General features: G+C 42.5%; 1 protein-coding gene across 5 annotated transcripts in view; it reads right to left on the bottom strand.

Annotated features, from left to right (window-relative positions):
- Positions 1 to 18,903, bottom strand: part of INPP5D (inositol polyphosphate-5-phosphatase D) — a 72,335-nt gene that overhangs the window by 21,763 nt on the left and 31,669 nt on the right. For all 5 annotated transcript variants that reach the window (XM_044435320.1, XM_044435328.1, XM_044435335.1 and 2 more), the window contains exons 6-15: positions 18,417 to 18,504; positions 17,028 to 17,096; positions 15,026 to 15,097; positions 14,625 to 14,748; positions 12,448 to 12,554; positions 10,443 to 10,545; positions 8,808 to 9,004; positions 8,103 to 8,220; positions 6,554 to 6,650; positions 2,126 to 2,264 (exon numbers count right to left, since the gene is read on the bottom strand). In XM_044435320.1, the coding sequence (XP_044291255.1) occupies positions 2,126 to 2,264; positions 6,554 to 6,650; positions 8,103 to 8,220; positions 8,808 to 9,004; positions 10,443 to 10,545; positions 12,448 to 12,554; positions 14,625 to 14,748; positions 15,026 to 15,097; positions 17,028 to 17,096; positions 18,417 to 18,504 (1,114 nt within the window). The remainder of the gene's footprint in view (positions 1 to 2,125; positions 2,265 to 6,553; positions 6,651 to 8,102; positions 8,221 to 8,807; positions 9,005 to 10,442; positions 10,546 to 12,447; positions 12,555 to 14,624; positions 14,749 to 15,025; positions 15,098 to 17,027; positions 17,097 to 18,416; positions 18,505 to 18,903) is intronic.

The following is an 18,903-nucleotide window of genomic DNA, read 5'->3' as shown; positions in this document are numbered from 1 at the left end:
AAGAAAATGGCACAAGGGGAAAGGGTTATAGAAAAATCCCTCTCCAAGAACTGCTGCTGTGATCTAGCATCTGTCAACACTGTGCCAGACTAAGTTATTATGCAGAAATATACTAAAAGTTGTCACGCTGGTATAATAGGTTTAGAACTACTATAGTTATTACAGTGATATTGCAGTGATATTGCAACAATAAAAAAACAGTCATTCGTATCAGACTGGACCTGTAGGTTGCCTAGAACTGACAATCCTATGTGCAGATATCTGGTAGTAAGTCCCATTGAATTTAATGAGTCTTACATCTGCGCAAACATGCTTAGGCTTGTGCTGTTAGACTGCAGTCTTCTACTAACCAAGAGATTATTGTTGCTTTTGTCTGGAAAACATCCATAATGTTTGAAGAATTGCTAAGCTGATGGCTGGGGAAGAACAAGATGCCAGGTAGCATCACTGGGGTGGAAGCAGCTCAGTGATCAACTATTTGCAGAGAATATTTATGCTGAACATTCTGTTCTGTTTTGTTTTCCATTCAAAATCCCTACAGAGGAAGATAGATCAATGTCTTTAGAGTCCCTGCAGGGATGGGATAGATTAGCCCCAGACTTGTTCCTGAACTTGAAACTTGATCTCCCATGCCTCTACCTCCGCTTTCAGTCCCAACTGGATGCAGTCGCATTTGGTGTCTTTTGGGATTTTTAATTTTAAACTTATTTTATGAGGGCTGGAGTTCTTTCAGCTGGACAGTCTCCAGCAATAGGAAATGATTGCTCTTCTAGTGTAAGCTGCAAATAGAGTTGGCATTGCCTTCCACACTATCAAAGAAGAATGTGCTTTTCCTATACATATATCCTATGGGGTTCCAGCCAGAGCAGTGCCCCTAGCAGTACTTGCTTGTCATTCTATAAAGCTTGTGCTGTAGACATGAGTTTAGGTTTACCAGCAAGCCAAACCTGTCATAGCTCAGCACACACCAACATTGCAGGGGGTCCTATCTGTATCTTTCATTTATTTTTAGATCACTCTTGTATGTGGTTATAGTTTTTGGCTATACTAATATAATGGTGAAATCTTGCTCAGTTTGATGGGTGTTACATAATACTACAATACAGCACACATATACATGATAGGGAGAACCCTTACCATCCACTGCTATTTTAGCAAGTTTATGATCAGAAGGGCTTTCCTTAAATATTTTTTTTAAATTGGCATTATAGTGGTATATCTTTTTCTTTGAAGTAACAAAGGAGTATAGTCCTATGATGCTACAAAGCAAGCTTGAAATATAATTTAAAGAAGGCCAACCTAGTCATTCCCATTAATCACTCTGCTAGGAGTGATTAATGGGAATGACTAGGAGGTGGTTTGTTTGCTTCTTCTACTGCCTGGGCAGTATAAAAGTATAATAATCTCTCCCTCTCTCTCTCTCTCTCAAATGAAACACAGTTTCATTGAAGTGGCACCAGGAAAGCATTTAAGCACTTCTTCAAAGATGTGTTTAAAATTAATTAAGAAGTGATAAGATAGCAGCATTGCAAAGATTATACTGAATGTGTGATGAGCTCACCTGCCAGACAGACCAAGGCTCGCACTGAAATCACATCTTTTGAAGAAGATGGCAAAATAGTGCCAAGGGGATCTACCTCTGTGGAGATGGGGCAAGCCTTCTGCCCTTCTTTTTAAGAAATGGACTTCCTTTGACAGAAAGCAGGAAGATTACACATGGATGATAATATGGGGCCACCATGTAAGTGAATGAACCATGGCAATTGCACAATACATTCCTTGTCTGGAAGCAAATCTAGCTTCTGCTGGCATCTGGAAAAAGTTTCCCTGTAAACCAGTTCCAGACGAGAAGGCTATAGGTCTGTGTAAAAAGCTCAGCACTAAAATTATATGTATCTATACAAAATCTAAGAGTACAAGCAATGAACCATGAGATCCCCAGTTCAAGCCCTGTCTCTGCCACAAACTCACCACGTGTTATGGGGATTAATACCAGTGCCCTACCTTGCAAGGTCGTTGTAACAATTACCAAAATAATGGATGTGTGATGCTCTGAACACTGAAATGTGCTCTGCCTGAATGCCAAATGCTGTTTGCTAGAAGGGAAACGTAAAGGCTCTCTAACCATTGGGGCCAATTCTAGGCGGTAATTCAGGTCTCCCATCCAGAAGAGATGAGTAAAGCGGTGAGTGATGTTAAAGGGACTCAGCTTCTTGTCTCCCAATGACAGAAAGCGCAGAATACTTGTGTAGTTCTGATTGCGCCTAATAAAACAAAAGAAAGATCCTCCTTACTGTATATTGGGTTTAATCTTATACACATTATATTTTTACCTGTAGCTGTAAGTTGCCTTGCAGCTGCATCTTAAAGGCACTTTAAAAACAGCTTTTAAAAAATTCAGCAATATTAGTACCAGCAAAGTAAGTTACCTGGCAGTCCACCTCAGCAAAAAATAGATGTTTTCTGCCTTTGGCTGGCTGTAATCCCATCCTTTCCTGTAGCATCAGAGAATCATTTCTGTATAGCTGCAGAAACGCCTTACTACTTAGCACTACTAACAGCTTACAACCAGCTGTGATTGCCAGATTGATAAATGTACACACTGCAGTAGGTGAAGTTTTAGCCTCACAGCAGGAAGAAAAGGGGAGCCGTCCTCTGCAGGTTAAAACAGAAAAAGTTCTGTGGTTCCGATCATTCCCAGTTCCCAATGCAGCCAGCTGGGGAATGCTGGGAGTTGTGGAGCTTTTTTTCCTGTCTAAACATGCATCAAAATGCACACTTGGTCTCTTTTCCTCTAATTCTTAATGGCAACCTCTTCCCTACTACCTACAATATATATCAACATATTTGTAACACTAACTAGACCTGAAGGCAAGAAGCTTCTGGTTTAGTCAATTTCACTCTAAAGGGAAAGTTGGCAGGATAAATGATCTTGACTGCAGGAGAGAGAGAATGCATATTAGCTTGGATCTCAAGATAAGATAGTTCAGGAAAATTCTTAGAAGGTTTTCTGTTTCCTCTTTCTTTTTGCAGTCATCTATGATCTCCCCAAAGTCTCTCTGGGGGATGTAGGGTAAGTAGGCTCTTGAGCCATGTGAGGCATGGACAGAGGAAGGAGGGGAAAGGATCCATTCCTTCCATGAACTTGCTTAAGTTAAGGAATCAAGTCATACGGTTTAAAGGAAAAGGTGATTAAAAAGTAAGAGAGTGTTACTGAAATATTGAGGAGGACCTGTGCTAATTTACGACATGTTTAACGGGACACACACACATAATCATTATATGAAGTTAAAAGGGAAAAAGTTGGGTATGAGTGTGTATTTGGACATGAGTGTGGCAGTTGTCGTTACCAGCACAATACGACTCAGAGCCACAATATCAAAGCTGCCCACACACTAGTGAGACGCACTGCTAGTGCCACAGAAAGGTACCAGATTCTGAAGCAGGCTTGAGTCTCTGGCTGCCCCAGGTTTGTGCCAGGGCACTGGTGCCCGTGGTGGGAGAGGGGAGAAGGTCTTTGCCGCACTCATACGGTTTCCAGCTGGTGCACTTCCTCTGGCCCAATTTGGCTGGTAGTCTGCACTGTGGCTACTTAAAGGGAGCCTCAGCTTGGCCTCTCTCCCTGCACCGACCTGTCAAACTCTAGGCTTTAACTGGTGAAGCATGACCTACTGAAAGCCCAGTCCTTCCTCTGCTAATTGTATGGCTGACTTACCTCGAACTGCTATCCAATGGGGCACCTGAGGCACAAGCAGAAGCTTGCAGAAAAGCTCGAGTCTAGCACAGGGCAGCTCTGCTGGATTTGCAGAGGGGGACTCTGCTGCAAAGATGAGTATTTATGCTCATTCCCAGGGCTGCTTTAGGAAGTCCTCTTGGTTGGTTCCACTGGCCCAAAAGAACAAATGGAGGCACAGCAGCAGTACAGGATACTACCCTTCATGTGGAAGCACCCTGGGTCTCTGAAATATTATTGTCTCTGCACGACCCCAAAGGCTCAGAAAACAGCAGGGCTGACCCTGAATCATCCCTTGAGTGAATGTTGTGCTCCTATGCAAGGAAATCTTCCAAAAATAAAAATTGCAGCCATAGATAGATAAATAGGAGAACCTGCAGCATGTGTTGCCATGGGAATGCGCAAGTGCTGCAAGAAGCTGAAATTGGGACATGGAAGGAAGGAAAAGTACTGTGATTTAATAGAGAATTTGACTCCTCTGTTTTATATAGGCATATCTGTATGGTGTCTGTTTCAGAATGAAGAGGGCTATGAGTTTAACAAACATATTTAAACAAACAAGACAAGTAAGTACAAATTGTCAAATCCCCCCCTCCCTGTACAGTTCCCTGGAATGTTTCCTCCTGAGCCAAGGCAAAGCAAACAAACACACACACACACACAAACAGTAATCCTTAGCTATTCTATTTTTTAATTAAATGAAGAGATGTTATAATTATAGTTACAGCTGCTCCAACTACCTAGGGTAAGCTATGTGTGCTGATTAGGGGTGTCTGCTGTACAGGAGGCATGTGGCATATTGATTGATTGATTGATTGATTCCACTTCTATGCCACCCCATAACCCAAAGGAATACTGATTTTCTCATGCCTGAAACAGAAAAGCATCATTTAAGGTGCCTGTGCACCAGCACTCCCTTATTGGCCAAGCTTTGGTAGCCTTATTAACATCACCAGTTACAGGACTGGGGCTATTGCTCACATCTTGATATCTGCACATTTGAAGATGCCATAAGCTTTCCCTCTGAAAGGCTAAGATCAGACTTAAATGGGGCTGAACTGGATATGACAAGGAAAGACATGCATAATGTATCTGCCCTGTTCAAGGATGTTCAAAGAATTTGAATCAGGAGCTTCCAAAAAGCAACTGTTAGCAAGCCTGTGAGCAGAGGTACGGTCAAGTCAGCTCTGTTTGTTCCAAATATCCAGGACCCTGGGAACCCTCCCCTTTCCCAAGGATGGAGATGCTGACTTGGGGAGGGGAGGGAGAAAAGCAGCAAGCACCGGGGGAATGTATTCCTCTGCCAGGGACAGGCCTGGGGCTATCATTCACTTTATTCTGTATGCAGAAACATGCTCTCCCAGAACCTTCCTTCTGCCTTCTCCAGGCTTCAAGCACCAGTGAGGCTGCTGTGAGCATTAAAAGCAGGTGCTCGCAAAAAAATTGTGCTCTCAACTGGGGTGCTTGGATTAAATGCTAGGGGGCGCAGGCATTCCTAGCATTGTCCACATACAATACTAAGGGGGTTTTGGATATGGGGCAGTGTTTGTGTGTTTAACACTAAGGCTAAATAAAAAGCATGGGAGAAAGGCATAGCACCTTCCCCCCTTTTTTGCAAGTTAGCTCCTCTCAAGTTTATAGCCCCAGCCAAATTTACTAAATCCAGCTCCACGTGAAGAATTGAGAAAACCACCACTATTGTCATATGCATTTTGTAAGTCTATGAACAGGAAGCATTTGGAAATTAGTTGAAAAAAGTGCCAAAAGTGCATGGCGGCACTGCAATCCTGGTAAGGTGGAAGACAGAGCAACCAAAAATGAGAGTCTGGGACATCTTTCCTACAAAGAAATGCTAAAGCAGATGACCCCCAATCTGGTGCCCTCCAGATTTATTTGTTAATTATATTTATTTTTTTTCTTTTTGAAGCACTCAAAGCAGCTCACATCAATCACTTCTTCCTGTCCTCAATCTTATTTCCACAACAACCCTGTGAGGTAGGTTAGGCTAAGAGTCTGTGACTGGCCCAAGGTCATGCATTAGACTGCAACTCCCATCATTCCCAGTCAGCACTAATTTCATGATTCCTGATCTTTTTTGAAACCTTGTCCCTCTCCATCTGCAACCCTTAGGATTTCCCCTGTGTGTTCTACCTGGAGATATCTGGATATTTCCCTCTTGTGTGTAGGATGCTGTTTCGACTACATAAGAATCCACACTCAGATAATGACTTTACTATTAGCACATAGGGTGTGTGCTAACCTGGTATCTCCTGGTTCAGAGCATGGAAGCCACTGAGGAAGAGGGGAAGAAGAAAGCGGTGGTTTTCAAGGAGGGAAATGGTGGACCACTCTGAGAAACAGGATGATGGATTAGGTCAGGAATCAGAATGAGTTGGAGGTGGGACTCCAACTCCCACCATCCCAGATCACTGGCCATGTTGGCTGGGACTGGCGGGAGTGGACTCCAATGACCTTTGAAGGCTTGCAGGTTCCACACCCCTGCACTAGATGGACCACTAGTCTGGGTTTGCTGCTGCTGCTGTTGACTCTTAACATGGCTGCAGTGAGTAGTTACAGGGAGGCAAAGGTGCTGGAGACGGGTGGATTCAATCCTTCCCTTCTGCACATTCCCTTTGCTGTTCAGATCTCTCTCTCTCTCTCTCTCTCTCTCTCTCTCTCTCTCTCTCTCTCTCTCTCTCTCTCTCACACACACACACACACACACACACACACACACACACACACATCTGGTACAGATGGAAACCTATCAGCCAGAAACAAGTTTCTCCAGGGACCCTCAGGCAGGCTGTAATAACTTACCGGTGTTTCTTTTCGCTCCCAGAGGTCAAATGGCTGTTCACAAAACCAAAGGAAGTTCCATTAAACATGAATGACACTCCAACGGCTCCTTTATTGCCTGAGAGGAAGCACAGAACAAGACACAGAGATATCAAGATATCAAATGTGCTGTGGTTAGGTGGAATTGCTTTGAGATCGTGATTATTCCAATATGACTGGCTACAACAGAATATTGTAGTAGAAACCCGGAACTTTTAAGGAACTGAATGTTTAGGGAGGATTGCGTTATTATCATTCACTACAGCAACATGTTTTCATGTTTTGGATATGTCTGTTGGCAAATTAGCAGCTCTTTATTAATATATATTTTTATTCTCTTGAACATTTACATTATGTTTATCTTAACTGACTCACAGAGTCATCATACAAAGAGCGTCAGAGAGGAGTGAAACAACAGATCTATTGCTGCATTCCAATCCTTGCCAGCTCAGACTGGCAAGAGTGGAAAGTAAGTTTGTGTGTGTATGTGTGCATTTCAGCCTGGCAAATACTTTGATTTTAATTCCCTCTACCCCCACCCCAGTGAAAGCAGTTGCAGAGAGGCTGCACAATAAGCTGCTGTAACTCCAGGCATAGATAAGTTGAGGGGGCTGATCCAAGCCCCTCTTGTGGGAGTATAGCAATTCCCACAGAACCCCATAGCACCAGCATACCCTATTGGCATCATGCTAGATGTCACTTATGCTGATGCTACATCAATTGCTAAAGTGGGACAGTAATGTTGGAAACTGCCCTATGTGTGTACGTGTACACAGCAATGGGAGGTTAATAAGTAACCTTACAGTCAGATCGCTTTTTTGCTCAATATTTGGGTTGACTGAGATACCATGCTGAATTTCCTACCACTTCCAGTTCTGATTGCAATCACTGTCTTTATGTGTTTTGTACTGTCATTTCCTTTGATTGTAATTCAATAAAACTGATAAGAGTGCAATCCTATGGCCTCCCAGTGTTGCTTGAGAGGCCACGGGATTCTTTGGAGTGGTTCTGTCACTCTGGAGCTGGAAATCCTGCCCTCTTTGTAGACTGCATAGACAGAGTTGCACCAGCTGCCTCTCCAAGGATGCAACTGTGCCTCAGAGAAGCAGGAAAGGGTGCCTAAGGGAAGCAGGGAGGGGAGGAGGTTGTGGTCAACAGCTTATGCTAATTCCTATTGTTGTTCCAGCCTCCTCCCCCAACTTTCCAGGCATGTCATCTAAACAGTTCAGAACAACCACCTAGAAAAAATACACAGAGTGAGCTGCTGCAGCACTGCTACCCCTCGCTCCACACCTTGGATGTGACGTGAGTTCCTCTGAATTCAGAGGCACTTGTGAGCGTGAGGCAGAGGGCAGTGAATTGTGCCCTAACTAAATTAAACAATGTAGAAAAGATTCTTGCAGTCTGACACAACTTCTAGGGCAGAGAATTCCATAGGTAAGAAGTCCCTGAAAATGCCTCCTTTCATGTTCATCAATCTTAAGAGAGTTCAATGGGACTGTTTGTTAGTTCTGTTTCACCCAAGTTTTACCCAGCCTGTTTGCAATTCCCGTCTTCACATTGTCAATGCAGAGGTGGCTTATGCGATTCTCATGTTCCGGCTTGGCCAGGACAACAATCCTAATGTTCCAGAGGGTGTGGATTGCTATCTAAAATAAGAAAGCAGGAAACAAAATCAGCTGTCAGGTACTTCCATGTGACTGAGCTACAGTAAAGCCTGGATAAAGGTATTTATGTTATGGCAACCTTCCACCTTGAGCAACATAACCCTGGTTTTAAATGTTCTCATTTCAGTAACATGTCACACAAGTATGAACGCCACTGAAATCTAATTGTGTACAGAAATACAATACTGAATGGAAGTTGTGTTTCAAGATCTGTCCTACTTCTATAACAGTATTTAGGATAACAGAATGTAGCTCATAATACTAGAACTACCTTTAACCTAATGTGTGAAAGAGATGGCAAGGACAACCTTGATCATTATCATCTACTGGAAATAATTAGCAAAATAATTTGGCCACACCAAGTGCACATAGTCTATCTGATGGGCACTGTATCTAACTGCCTCCAGAGACAGCATGTTAAACTGTATTCTTAAATAAGAAAAACAAAAGCAATTATGTAGTGATCTCCTTCAATTTGGAGATCACATATTTGTTTGCATAAAGCAGCTCGTGAAATCTATTAAATTTCATGGAACTTCAGTACGCATCAGCAGGGAACAGATCCTTACCACTTTGAAGCTGATGCTCGTGATCTCCTGCAAGGATTGCCTTAGAATCTCTTGCCATTCCTTCTCTCCCAAGGAGTCCTCCTGTGTGCCAATCACATAAATGTCATGTGGAATATAGTCAGCAGTTTCATCACGGGTCTTTCCCTGCCCCTTGGAGAGAAACCAGGAGCTGATTTTCTTTGGTGGAGGAGCATCACCTGGACAAAATCGAAATGGACTTATCAGAGCACTGATCAGTTAAGGATGTCAGAGAAATCTGACAATGGATTTCTTTGAATCCAGCATGTGGATTCCGCATCAGATTGGCTTATTTTAACTTGGGTGGACTTCACAGATTCGTGGACCACTTTCTGTTTTTTCTTTTTCTTTTTCTTACTTTTGGGGTCAGTCTGCATAAAAGCACATGTGCGCTAATGTGCATATTTTGAAACTGGAAGCAAATTCTCTTGCATTCCTAAAAATAATCTGATTCCCTCAATGAGCACAGGCTGGAACAAAAGTTGCCTGTCAATTTGCAAAGCACAGATAGAATGGATTTTACAAAATCCGTACATTTATTATCTCACTGCTCTGCAGGATACCAGACAGGAGTCTTTGTCAGTTCTATCTGAAAATGCGCAAAAACTAAGCTCCACCAGTAAGATATCCCCCCCCCCCCGCAGCACCCCCAGGGCTTGAGGACAAATATGCAGAATGTCACAGGGTTATGGACACAAACTCATAGCTTTCTTTACCATATTCTATCTGCATTGCCCTTGAAAAAACAGGGTTACGACAGATAGCACATTTCTTGACATACGGTTCCTCTAATGACATGGAGGTTGGCAGTGGGGGGGACCCAGCAATTTTTACGTGCTGATGGGGTACTGACAAGAAGCTGCAACTTTTGACTTTTTTTTTGCTGTCACGCTGCTGTTAACAAAATAAGATATTCTGTCAGGAAAGAAACCTATAATCCTGAGGTGAATCTGCCTATCTGATAATTCTGTAAAGTGGTTATCTTCATATTAAATCATTTTTCAGAGTAATGAAGCAATATAATAAGCCCATGGTAGGCTTATTCTGAAGCCGTATGAATATGCTATACTGTGCATGGAAGACTGTTCTTCAGTCTCTCTCTTTCCCCCATAAGAAGCTCATTATCTAAGTTCACATGACACAGAAAACCATATTCAAGTTTGAGCATGAGTTCAGTGTGAGTTTATTTATTTATTATATTTCTATCCTGCCTTTTTTCCTTTCAAGGCAGCTTACATAATTCTCCTCCTCCACTCAATGTTATCTTTGCAAAAACAAGGTATGTTGTGCTGAGAGTATGTGACTGGCCCAAAGTCACCCAGTGAACTCCATGGCTGAGTGTTACTGAACCATGGGTAAACTCAGGAATGAGTTTACACAACACAACATGTTTCTTAATTATGCACAACCCACAGCTCATAACCCAGCAACATACCACAGGTTCTTTTTGTGGGTTGTTCATGGTTAGTGTGGCTGGGTTCACACAGTCCAAGAACACACAGTTCAGTTGCAGCCCACAGTTAAACAACACTCAATCCATACGCAGCTGTGAGTACCCAGTGACATGTTGTGTGAACCCAGTCACTGCAGCCATTTGGATAGTAAAGACTAGTATACCCATGTTCCAGGTCCCAATGAAGATGGTGATCATATCAGGCTCTGGCTGTTCAGAATGCTTATTCTTCATTTGCTGTAGAAGCTGGCAGAAGCCTTCTCTTTTCTGCAATGTTGGAGCAAATGAAAAAGAAAGGAGACTAGTATGAAAATGCTGCACACGTCAATCATTCAAAGAAAGCCAAAGGGGGGGGGGGGGCTTCCATGCCATGCCCACCACCCAGAGGTGCTGTGTGGATGCTCTGTATGGATAGTGTAAAATTGCATGGTTGATTTGCGAGTGAGCATTTTTAGTGGCCTTCCCCATGTGTGCAACATTTGAATCTAAGAACATTTACTGTTCTTCTGATGCTAAAGGAGAGGCAAGTCATGGGAACGTTTAGGTATATATCAGTATAGTATAGGGCAAGGAATTACTTTGGCACTGAGGGGATGGGGGCCCTCTCCCGAAGCAACTCCCTCTCCCCTAGCATCAGACGTCTGACGCTGGGTCCCCACCTGACCCAGTTTTCCATTCTCCATGCAGAGGGCGACACAAAGCAGCCTGCGCGGCGACACATGGAGCACAGGGCCAGCTGAGCACATGCCTCCGTCCCCAGCAGGGGCAATGAGTGGCGTAGGAAGAGACTTACCTGGCATGTGCAGGAGCTCCAGGAAGTGTCAGCCACGTGCACACCTTGATTTGCCCTTGCTTCTCATTCTCTGCACAGAGAATGAGAAGCAGGAGTGAGTGCACTTGGGTGATACTGCCAGCCGCTCCTGTGCTAGGAAAGAAGTCCTAAGCAGTGATGCAAAAATCTGCCTGGAATCCAGCTTTCTCACTGGACTTCTTGCCTACACTTGGCCCTGGCCAGAAAGGGAGCCGAGCCAATATAAAATCCAGGAATGCTCAGAAACACTAGCAGGCCTCTTCTCTGTACTGAATTATTATTCCACTAAGTACACAAAGCCTGCCCGTCGCATGTGCAGAAGCAGAACTCTGGTTGCATGGCAGATGTGCAGGCAGCAGCTGGCATGTGCATGAGCCGGCCTTGCTAGTTACACCTGTGCATCTGTAATGTAAAGCACTTGGGCTTGCTTCTTGCTGGATGTGTAAAGGAAGACAGGCCTAGGGCAGAGAGAAAGTGGGCCAGAGTTTGGGGAGCCAAGCTGAGAAAATCAGTTGGATTGAGACCCCCAAACCAGGTTCCTCACACATCAGTAGTAAGGGTGATTGGGAATAAAAGGGGCATCCTCTTTCTGCCCGCCTCCAGAGGCTTGAGATGGGCAGCAGGTGAGGCTGATTGAAGGAGCCCAAGCCTCCATGGGCTGCATGGAGAACTTCTACATGAAGTTCCCCATCCTTGTTATAGTTCTTCTTTTCTACACAGTTTTACTTCAGCTATACTAAGGCAGAACATTGTTCCAAGAATTTTCACTAACCTCCTCTAGACCTGAAGTTCTTTGTCTTCTTGAAACTGTAAAGGCTACCTAAACTGCTTGTTTCCTTGCCTTTGCACATACACCAATAGAACAGGTTTTGTGCTTTTACCATTGCTTTATTCTGTGCTACAGACTTACTTGTGCTGATGACACATTCCCTGAATATATTCCTAGCTTGTTTGAATGGAACAGACTTGGTTCCTAAAATCCATTGGTTCAGTTTTCTCTTCTGCAAAAGTTCTCAGTCCATTTTCTTGCTCCCTGTTAATCTGGGCTAGAGGATTAGAGGTTAAGGGTGCCACACAGGCTGGGGAGGACTGGGAGTTCTATTTTCTGTCCAGACTTGCATAAGATTGTGCCTTAAGTGTCTCTGATTTTCCTTTTTAATTGCCTCTCTAAATTGCCAGTTTATCCAATTTAGGCAGCACCGGTTTCTCTTACAGAGCACTCTCTCTGTGTTAACATTTTAATTATTGATTTCCTTTCATAATTTTTATTTTAATGGAAAATAATGCCATACATGGCAATGCCTCCACTATTCCAAAGGAATCTAGTGTGTGTGGAAGGACCATAGCAGAGAATTTACCTTGGAATCAGCAAATACATATTCTTTTTTCTGTGTTTTCTCTTTTTCTGTCTCCAGTGTAATCACCAGCTTGTTAGGGAACTTCTGAGATTTGATGAGCTGTAGGACTAAGGAGAGGCAAAAGCTAAGCAGATCTTGCTAGTTTTAGGTAGTGAAAATGTTGAAGCCAAAAGAACCAGCTCAAGTTAGTGTCTATATACATGAAACTTCATAACAGCAGTAAACTCCAGTCCTGTATACCTCCAAATAAGCCTTCTGGTTGAAGAGAGGTGAGGTTTCTGATTTTTTTAAATGGCAGCAACTCAAGACTGAGCTCAAGGTGCAAGGTTGTCATGTTGCTGGAACAGTTCCTTGTTAAGTACTGGCTGTCCCACAAGAAAAAAAAAATCCTGAGTGAGTTCTGTGACCAAAAATGGTTATGAATCCCTTTTTTTCTTACAACAATATGAGATTGTAACAGAGTTATCTTCTAATATATAGAAGTTACCAATTGTTTCTAGGAAAGATGATGTGGATATCCCCACAGTCAGCAGAAGCAAAGGTTCAAGTCCTATGCTGAACTTGCCACAGAAGAAAAGATTTTTAAAAACAGAGGAAAATATTTTAAAAACTGGAATAGGACTATAGCAGAATTACCTTCAAATGACCAAATTGCCAGCCCTGTTTTATTCCTGACCAATTTCTGGTTAGTCCTTAAGGGACTACCTTCTGCAAGATAGGTTTTTGTACTAATCAAAGCCCATCACTGGCCTGGAAGTTATCGTGCACTTACTGTTCCCAATTTCATCAACTGTCATGAACTTTACAGGAATCCACTTTCATAAATAAAACCAATTCCCAAAATAATCAAGGCAAACAAGAAATATTTCTTCACACTGTGTGCAGTGAAACTATGAAATTTGCTACCAAAAGCAACATGCTTATTTTTTTTAGTGTAAGAATGGGCCAAAAATGTATTTTCAACTTTACTTCTCACATCCCCTTCTTTTTATACTATGTAGCCTGGCCAAGAATTACAGAAAGCTGAAAAGTATGCAGATTTTGTGAAACTTAGATTAGTCCTAAAGGTATTGACCAACTGTGGATGTTGGATTTTTTTTCCTCCCATGAACCAGAACTGCTATCCTTGTTTTAAATCTTCACTAAAAGAAAAAAGAAAAAGAAAAGAAAAAAAGCCCTAGGTATTGAAACAGGAAAAATCATATTATAATAACATCCCCAGAGCAAAGCTTGCATATCACAGAGAAGATGGTAGAAACTCCTGGTGGGTTTGGAGGACACATTGAAAAAGGATGTCACCATTATTTTAGAAATGGAATGCAAGAGGACATGAGTGAATCAGATGAGAATGGCAGGGAAGCAAAGGATAAGACAGAGTGAAGTGCTTGATGCAGGAGGGAATAGAAAGATATGCTTTTGCAAAGAAACCAAAGCAGATTTCAACTGAAAAAGAAAAATATGTGGTCTCATCTTTGGGGAAAAGATTACAACTCAGCAAACAGTCATTGATAAACATACTGAAGACAAAAATGAAGGACAGTTTCAGAAAAGGCTGTGAAAGCCAAACTGCATGAGATAGTTGAGCTCTGCCTCAGATTTTCCCTCTATTTAGGTTAGTGTGGCAGGAAAAGGCATTGAGATTGGGACACTTGCCCTCTCAGGATCAATGTACAGGTACTATTACCTTTCTCTTAGCAAGATAAATCACAACTTTGGGGTGCAGGTTTTTACTGGAGAAACAATACAGGAGGAAAGGATTGAAATCCCCCACCCAAGCACTATGGTGTTCCTGATCCAAATCACCCTTCTGCCACACTTGTTTTCTACCGAAAACATAGAGATGGCAAGTGTGATCATGCATATCCACCATCTTTCCCAGCCTTGAGTTTCCAAATGTTATCGGTCCTATCATCCACAATCAGCATTTCCAATGCTTGGGGATAATAAGTTTTATAGTTGGACAACATCTGGGGACCCAGAGTTATACTCTGTAGGAGTACATTTATATAAATAGATATAAGAGTGACCTTGAACATGACAGAACACACCTTTCTCCACTCATCTATGCAGCCAAAATGTATCTGAAGCAGCCCTAAAAAAGCAGAACTGCCCATACCGTTTACTCCCAGATCAGTGGAGTGACAATGGGCTCAGCAGTTCAGAGGCAAGCAACTTACTTTTCTTGTGGGTGTAGAACTTGTCTTCAGGACCATCCTTAGCTTTCTTGATGATGAGTTTTCCCATCTCAACATCAACTTTAAGATGTATTTTGGATGAGATCCCAAGAGAGTCTGCTTTCACCTATGAGAAAAAAAGAACATTATTTCAAAGTGGTTTCTCCTTTCCCCAGTCCAGTTTTGGCTATTACATAACTCAGTCTTAGGAACATAGCAGCACATTCTTGCAAACAGAAACATCAATAATATGCTGGCCTTGATATAGCATAATATTCAGGCTGACCATCAATTTTTATTTATTTTCATTAGCAGAGAAGACAAGAATGTTGTCCTGCCATATACAGTGGTTCTCTATAGCATGATGAGAACTTCTTAAATGAGTGAAGAAAAGGAAAATTCACCTCAAAGGTTACAGGAGGGATAAGTGAACGCCGATGTGTTGATTCAGGTCCTTCAATCAGCACCTTTTTCACCTGTAGAAATGCAAGCACATATACTTCTTATTCTGGAATACTAAGCTTAAACCAAAAGATAAATTCCCAATTTAGATCACCCCATGTAAGTCACTGAGAATAAATAATAAACACCCTGATTTGGCCACAGAGATTCTCAATTGTCAACAAAATTGTGAAGAAATAGAAATATTTTTGTTTTCAAACTTCCTGCTCAACTCTAACTTGTGATTCCATGAAGGTCACATCATATGTAATGCAACACCCAATGCACAGCCACACAGGATAGAGCTGGGGCTGTTCCCAGCCTCCTGCACCTACAAGATCCTAGTAGATCAAACAATGCACTTGCCATGTGGGCATGTCACAGTCCTAAGGGTACACATAATTAGTTTATTAATTTATAATACCTCTACACCATCTTTCTACAAATGTCATCAAGGTGGTGTACAATTTAAAGAAAAATGACACATAAAACATAATGCAATAAGACTATATCAAAATATTAAAGGAACTTTAAATAGACAACCTTGTGGGTTTTGCTCCTGATAAACAGAGGGCTCCTCATTTGGAGCCAGATATGGTAGGAGGAGGACAGAGGTGATCTGGCTGACTCATCTTTCAGGGGGAGGGGAGAGAACTGGAGAGGCCATAGGATACCGTAAATCCTGGCCTCTTCTCCCCCCCCCCCCCATGTACCAACACTCTCCCCTTTCTTCCCCTCCAAATTTTATTATGAGCTTACACATCCATGACTGGGTCTCCTCCATTCTGCTCATAGCTCTGACTGCAGACATGGAGGAGATCCTATGGTATCTCAGATACTGTCTAGGGGCCACAGGATTGCTCTCTAAAACCAGTATTCAGAAATAAAAACCATATTAAAAATGCAAGTTTTAACTCTTTTCTGAAAAGTCAAGAGTGTGGGAACCAGGGATCAGTGATTATTTTCTTCCCTTTCTGATAAGAATGTACCAATATGTGCAAAGATCTCCATATCTGGGAGAAAAAATGAATGTGGGAAGTGAAAATGATGGCTTCATCCATCTAGGCCCTGAGTACTTTGCTCTCAGAATTTTGGGTTTGAATTTCATGGAATTTTATTTATTAAAAGTTTTTCTATCCCATCCCCTACAGAACGTCTCGGGACAGCTTACAATAAGCCATAGTATATACAGCCATGGTAGTTCTGAACTGGAGATCCAATTTCTTGGTGTTTTTTTGTTTTTTGTTTTTTTGACAAAGTCCTCATTTTCAGCAGCTACACAGCAGGCAAGAACATCATGGTTCTCTCTGTGCTGGCAACAGGTGTAGCTACTGAACTTTGCTACTGCAGACTGGTAAGAATTTCATTTCCATTGATTTCTAATCAGAATTTACCAAAATTTGCAAGTTCTTCCTATGCAGGAGGAAAAGAACTTGAGGTTTTGTTGTTGTTGTTTTTAACAAAAACAAAAACACTGAATGTAGAAGAAAGCAGATTTGACATTTTTGCTCATCCCTAGTAGGGACCAATCATAACTCTGAAGGGAGGGCATTGTATAAGTTGCAAGTGATGCAGGAGACAGACTAATGCCTTAAAAAATGGGCTTCTACAAGTGGGAGGGTATCCAAAATGAGCCTCTCTACCAGATATCAATAATTGGGAAACTTGATAATGAAACAAGGTTCCATAATGAAAGGGGCTATAGATTATAAACCAGTTTTGAAAAGATAACATTGGGTATCTGACTTGCAAATTATTAGAAAAGATAGAGCCTAGGTGTGGAAGCACATTGCTTCCTGCCTAGTGCAAGAGAGAAGAAATGGTACCTTCCAGTACATTTTCTTAGCAATGACTTCTAGATTTCCCTCCCTGCTACAGCCCCTCCACCCCATTTCTTTCAATCAATGCTACCATGAATAAAACACAGATGTAGCAATGAATGATGAATGATCAATGTCACTGTACCTTTTCTTCAATGGAAGCCAGTAAGCCTGTCAACTGGACCAGTTTGGCACGGGTGACTTCACAAGATGGCTAGCAAGAATTACACAGAAAAGCAAAACATGTAAGTAACAAGGAAACAGCTTTTTCTACCAGTGGAAACCTGAAATCATACAGCATACGTGGATGCCAGAAAGGACAATCAGCACTAGAACATTTTATATTATCCCAGCCAGTCATTTGATCTCTGAAACACAGGGGCTCAGAATTTAACTGAACTTGCTGGAGAGTTAAAATCGAAAACAATATAATTCAAACTTGGTATACTGGTGAGAGAGGCTGGCAAGTGCTGGAAAGGAAGCGTTGTAATTATGGGTCTAGAGTTGAACCATGCAGGGAAAATGGTGCCATTTATAGAGTCACATGGAGACTTTCTAGGCTTCAGAAAGAAGAAACACCTGATCTATGAACATTGATGGAAGAAAAGACTTGCCAGTAGAACACAGAGAAAGGTGACTTTAGTGTGTATGCCAAGTCACACCACTGCCCCATCTATCTCAGCAATGTCTATACTGATCGGTAGCAGCTCTAGAGTGTTTCAGAAAGGGTTCAGGTTCGGGTTATTACTCTTACCTAGAACTACCAGAAATCAAACCTGGAACATTCTGCAGGCTAAACATTTGCTCTGCTACTAAGCTATGAGCCTTCTCTTAAGAAGAGGAGTCCTTCTGTTTGAGAGGCAATTTCATGTTCAGAGAAAGGCTTGGGGCCACATGCCAGTGGTGCACATGCTTGAAAACAAAATGGGCAATCCATGCATCCATCCATGCATCCCAGCATATTTTTACTTAAATCTCTTACCGCCGGTCATTAAGGCTTCAGAGAAGAATTTCAGCCTTTTAGAAGGGGGTTGGGGGAATGGCCCAGAAACCAGGAAACTACCCAATGATTTCAGGGAAGTCTGTGAAAGCCTGGAGTGCCATATTGAGACTCCAGGAGTGGATTTGGTCTCCAGGCTTGAAGTTCTACACCTCTGCCTAAAAGGATGAAGAGAAACTACAGAGCCAATGAGCAAATGTTGTCCAGCCTTGAGGAACTTTGCTGCACCTTATGATGCAAGAGAAAAGAAAAAAAAGCGAAAAGTGGTTTTACAGGTCAGTGGATGGTGTTGCACAGTTCGTTGCATGTTCCACATGCCTGAGTCAAGAAGCAAGTGAGAAAGAAATGACGCTAACTAAGGAAGGGTGCAGTCCCATGCACCCTTTCAGTAGAAAAAAGACCTACAATTACCAGCTTGCCCCAGCCTACATGGTAGGTTAACCATGCATAGAATTTCTGCCTAACCATGTCTAGGATTGCACCCTAAGTAAATTTCATTAGACTGCCTTGTGCAAAGAGCAGCTTCTAACTTACCTGAGCATGTCGATGACTACCGGGGGACAGCTGCTGCTCAAACAACATCTGCAGGGACTCCAAAGAAGGAAGAGTCCGTAACACTTCACTGAAAATGCAGAGACAGATAAGGAATTCATGAGGAGCAATTTGTGTAGTAGCAGTAAATTGGGGGTGTAGATCCAGTTCAGCCCATGGAGTATTTCTGATGCTACTCAGGAGTTGTGCGGTATGTTTGCGCGCGCGCGCGCGCACACACACACAGAGAGAGAGAGAGAGAGAGAGAGAGAGAGAGAGAGAGAGAGAGAGACAGAGAGCTCTTTCCTTGATAGGAGCAGCAGGGGGAAAAGATTAATCCATATGAAGATATGGGGGAGGTAATAGAGAACCTTCCCTGCTTGTCCCCAGCAATACTGTACTGCGGCTGCTGTGTTTGTATCAGCTACACTGGGGGAAGGAATTTTGCAGTCAGGGTGCCCCAGTGGGCTGCAATTAAAATACTGGGGGA

The sequence above is a fragment of the Varanus komodoensis genome, unplaced genomic scaffold, assembly GCF_004798865.1.
Source record: "Varanus komodoensis strain SLA01 unplaced genomic scaffold, ASM479886v1 scaffold1, whole genome shotgun sequence".
Lineage (NCBI taxonomy): Eukaryota > Metazoa > Chordata > Lepidosauria > Squamata > Varanidae > Varanus > Varanus komodoensis.
This window is presented reverse-complemented; position numbering and strand designations above follow the sequence as displayed.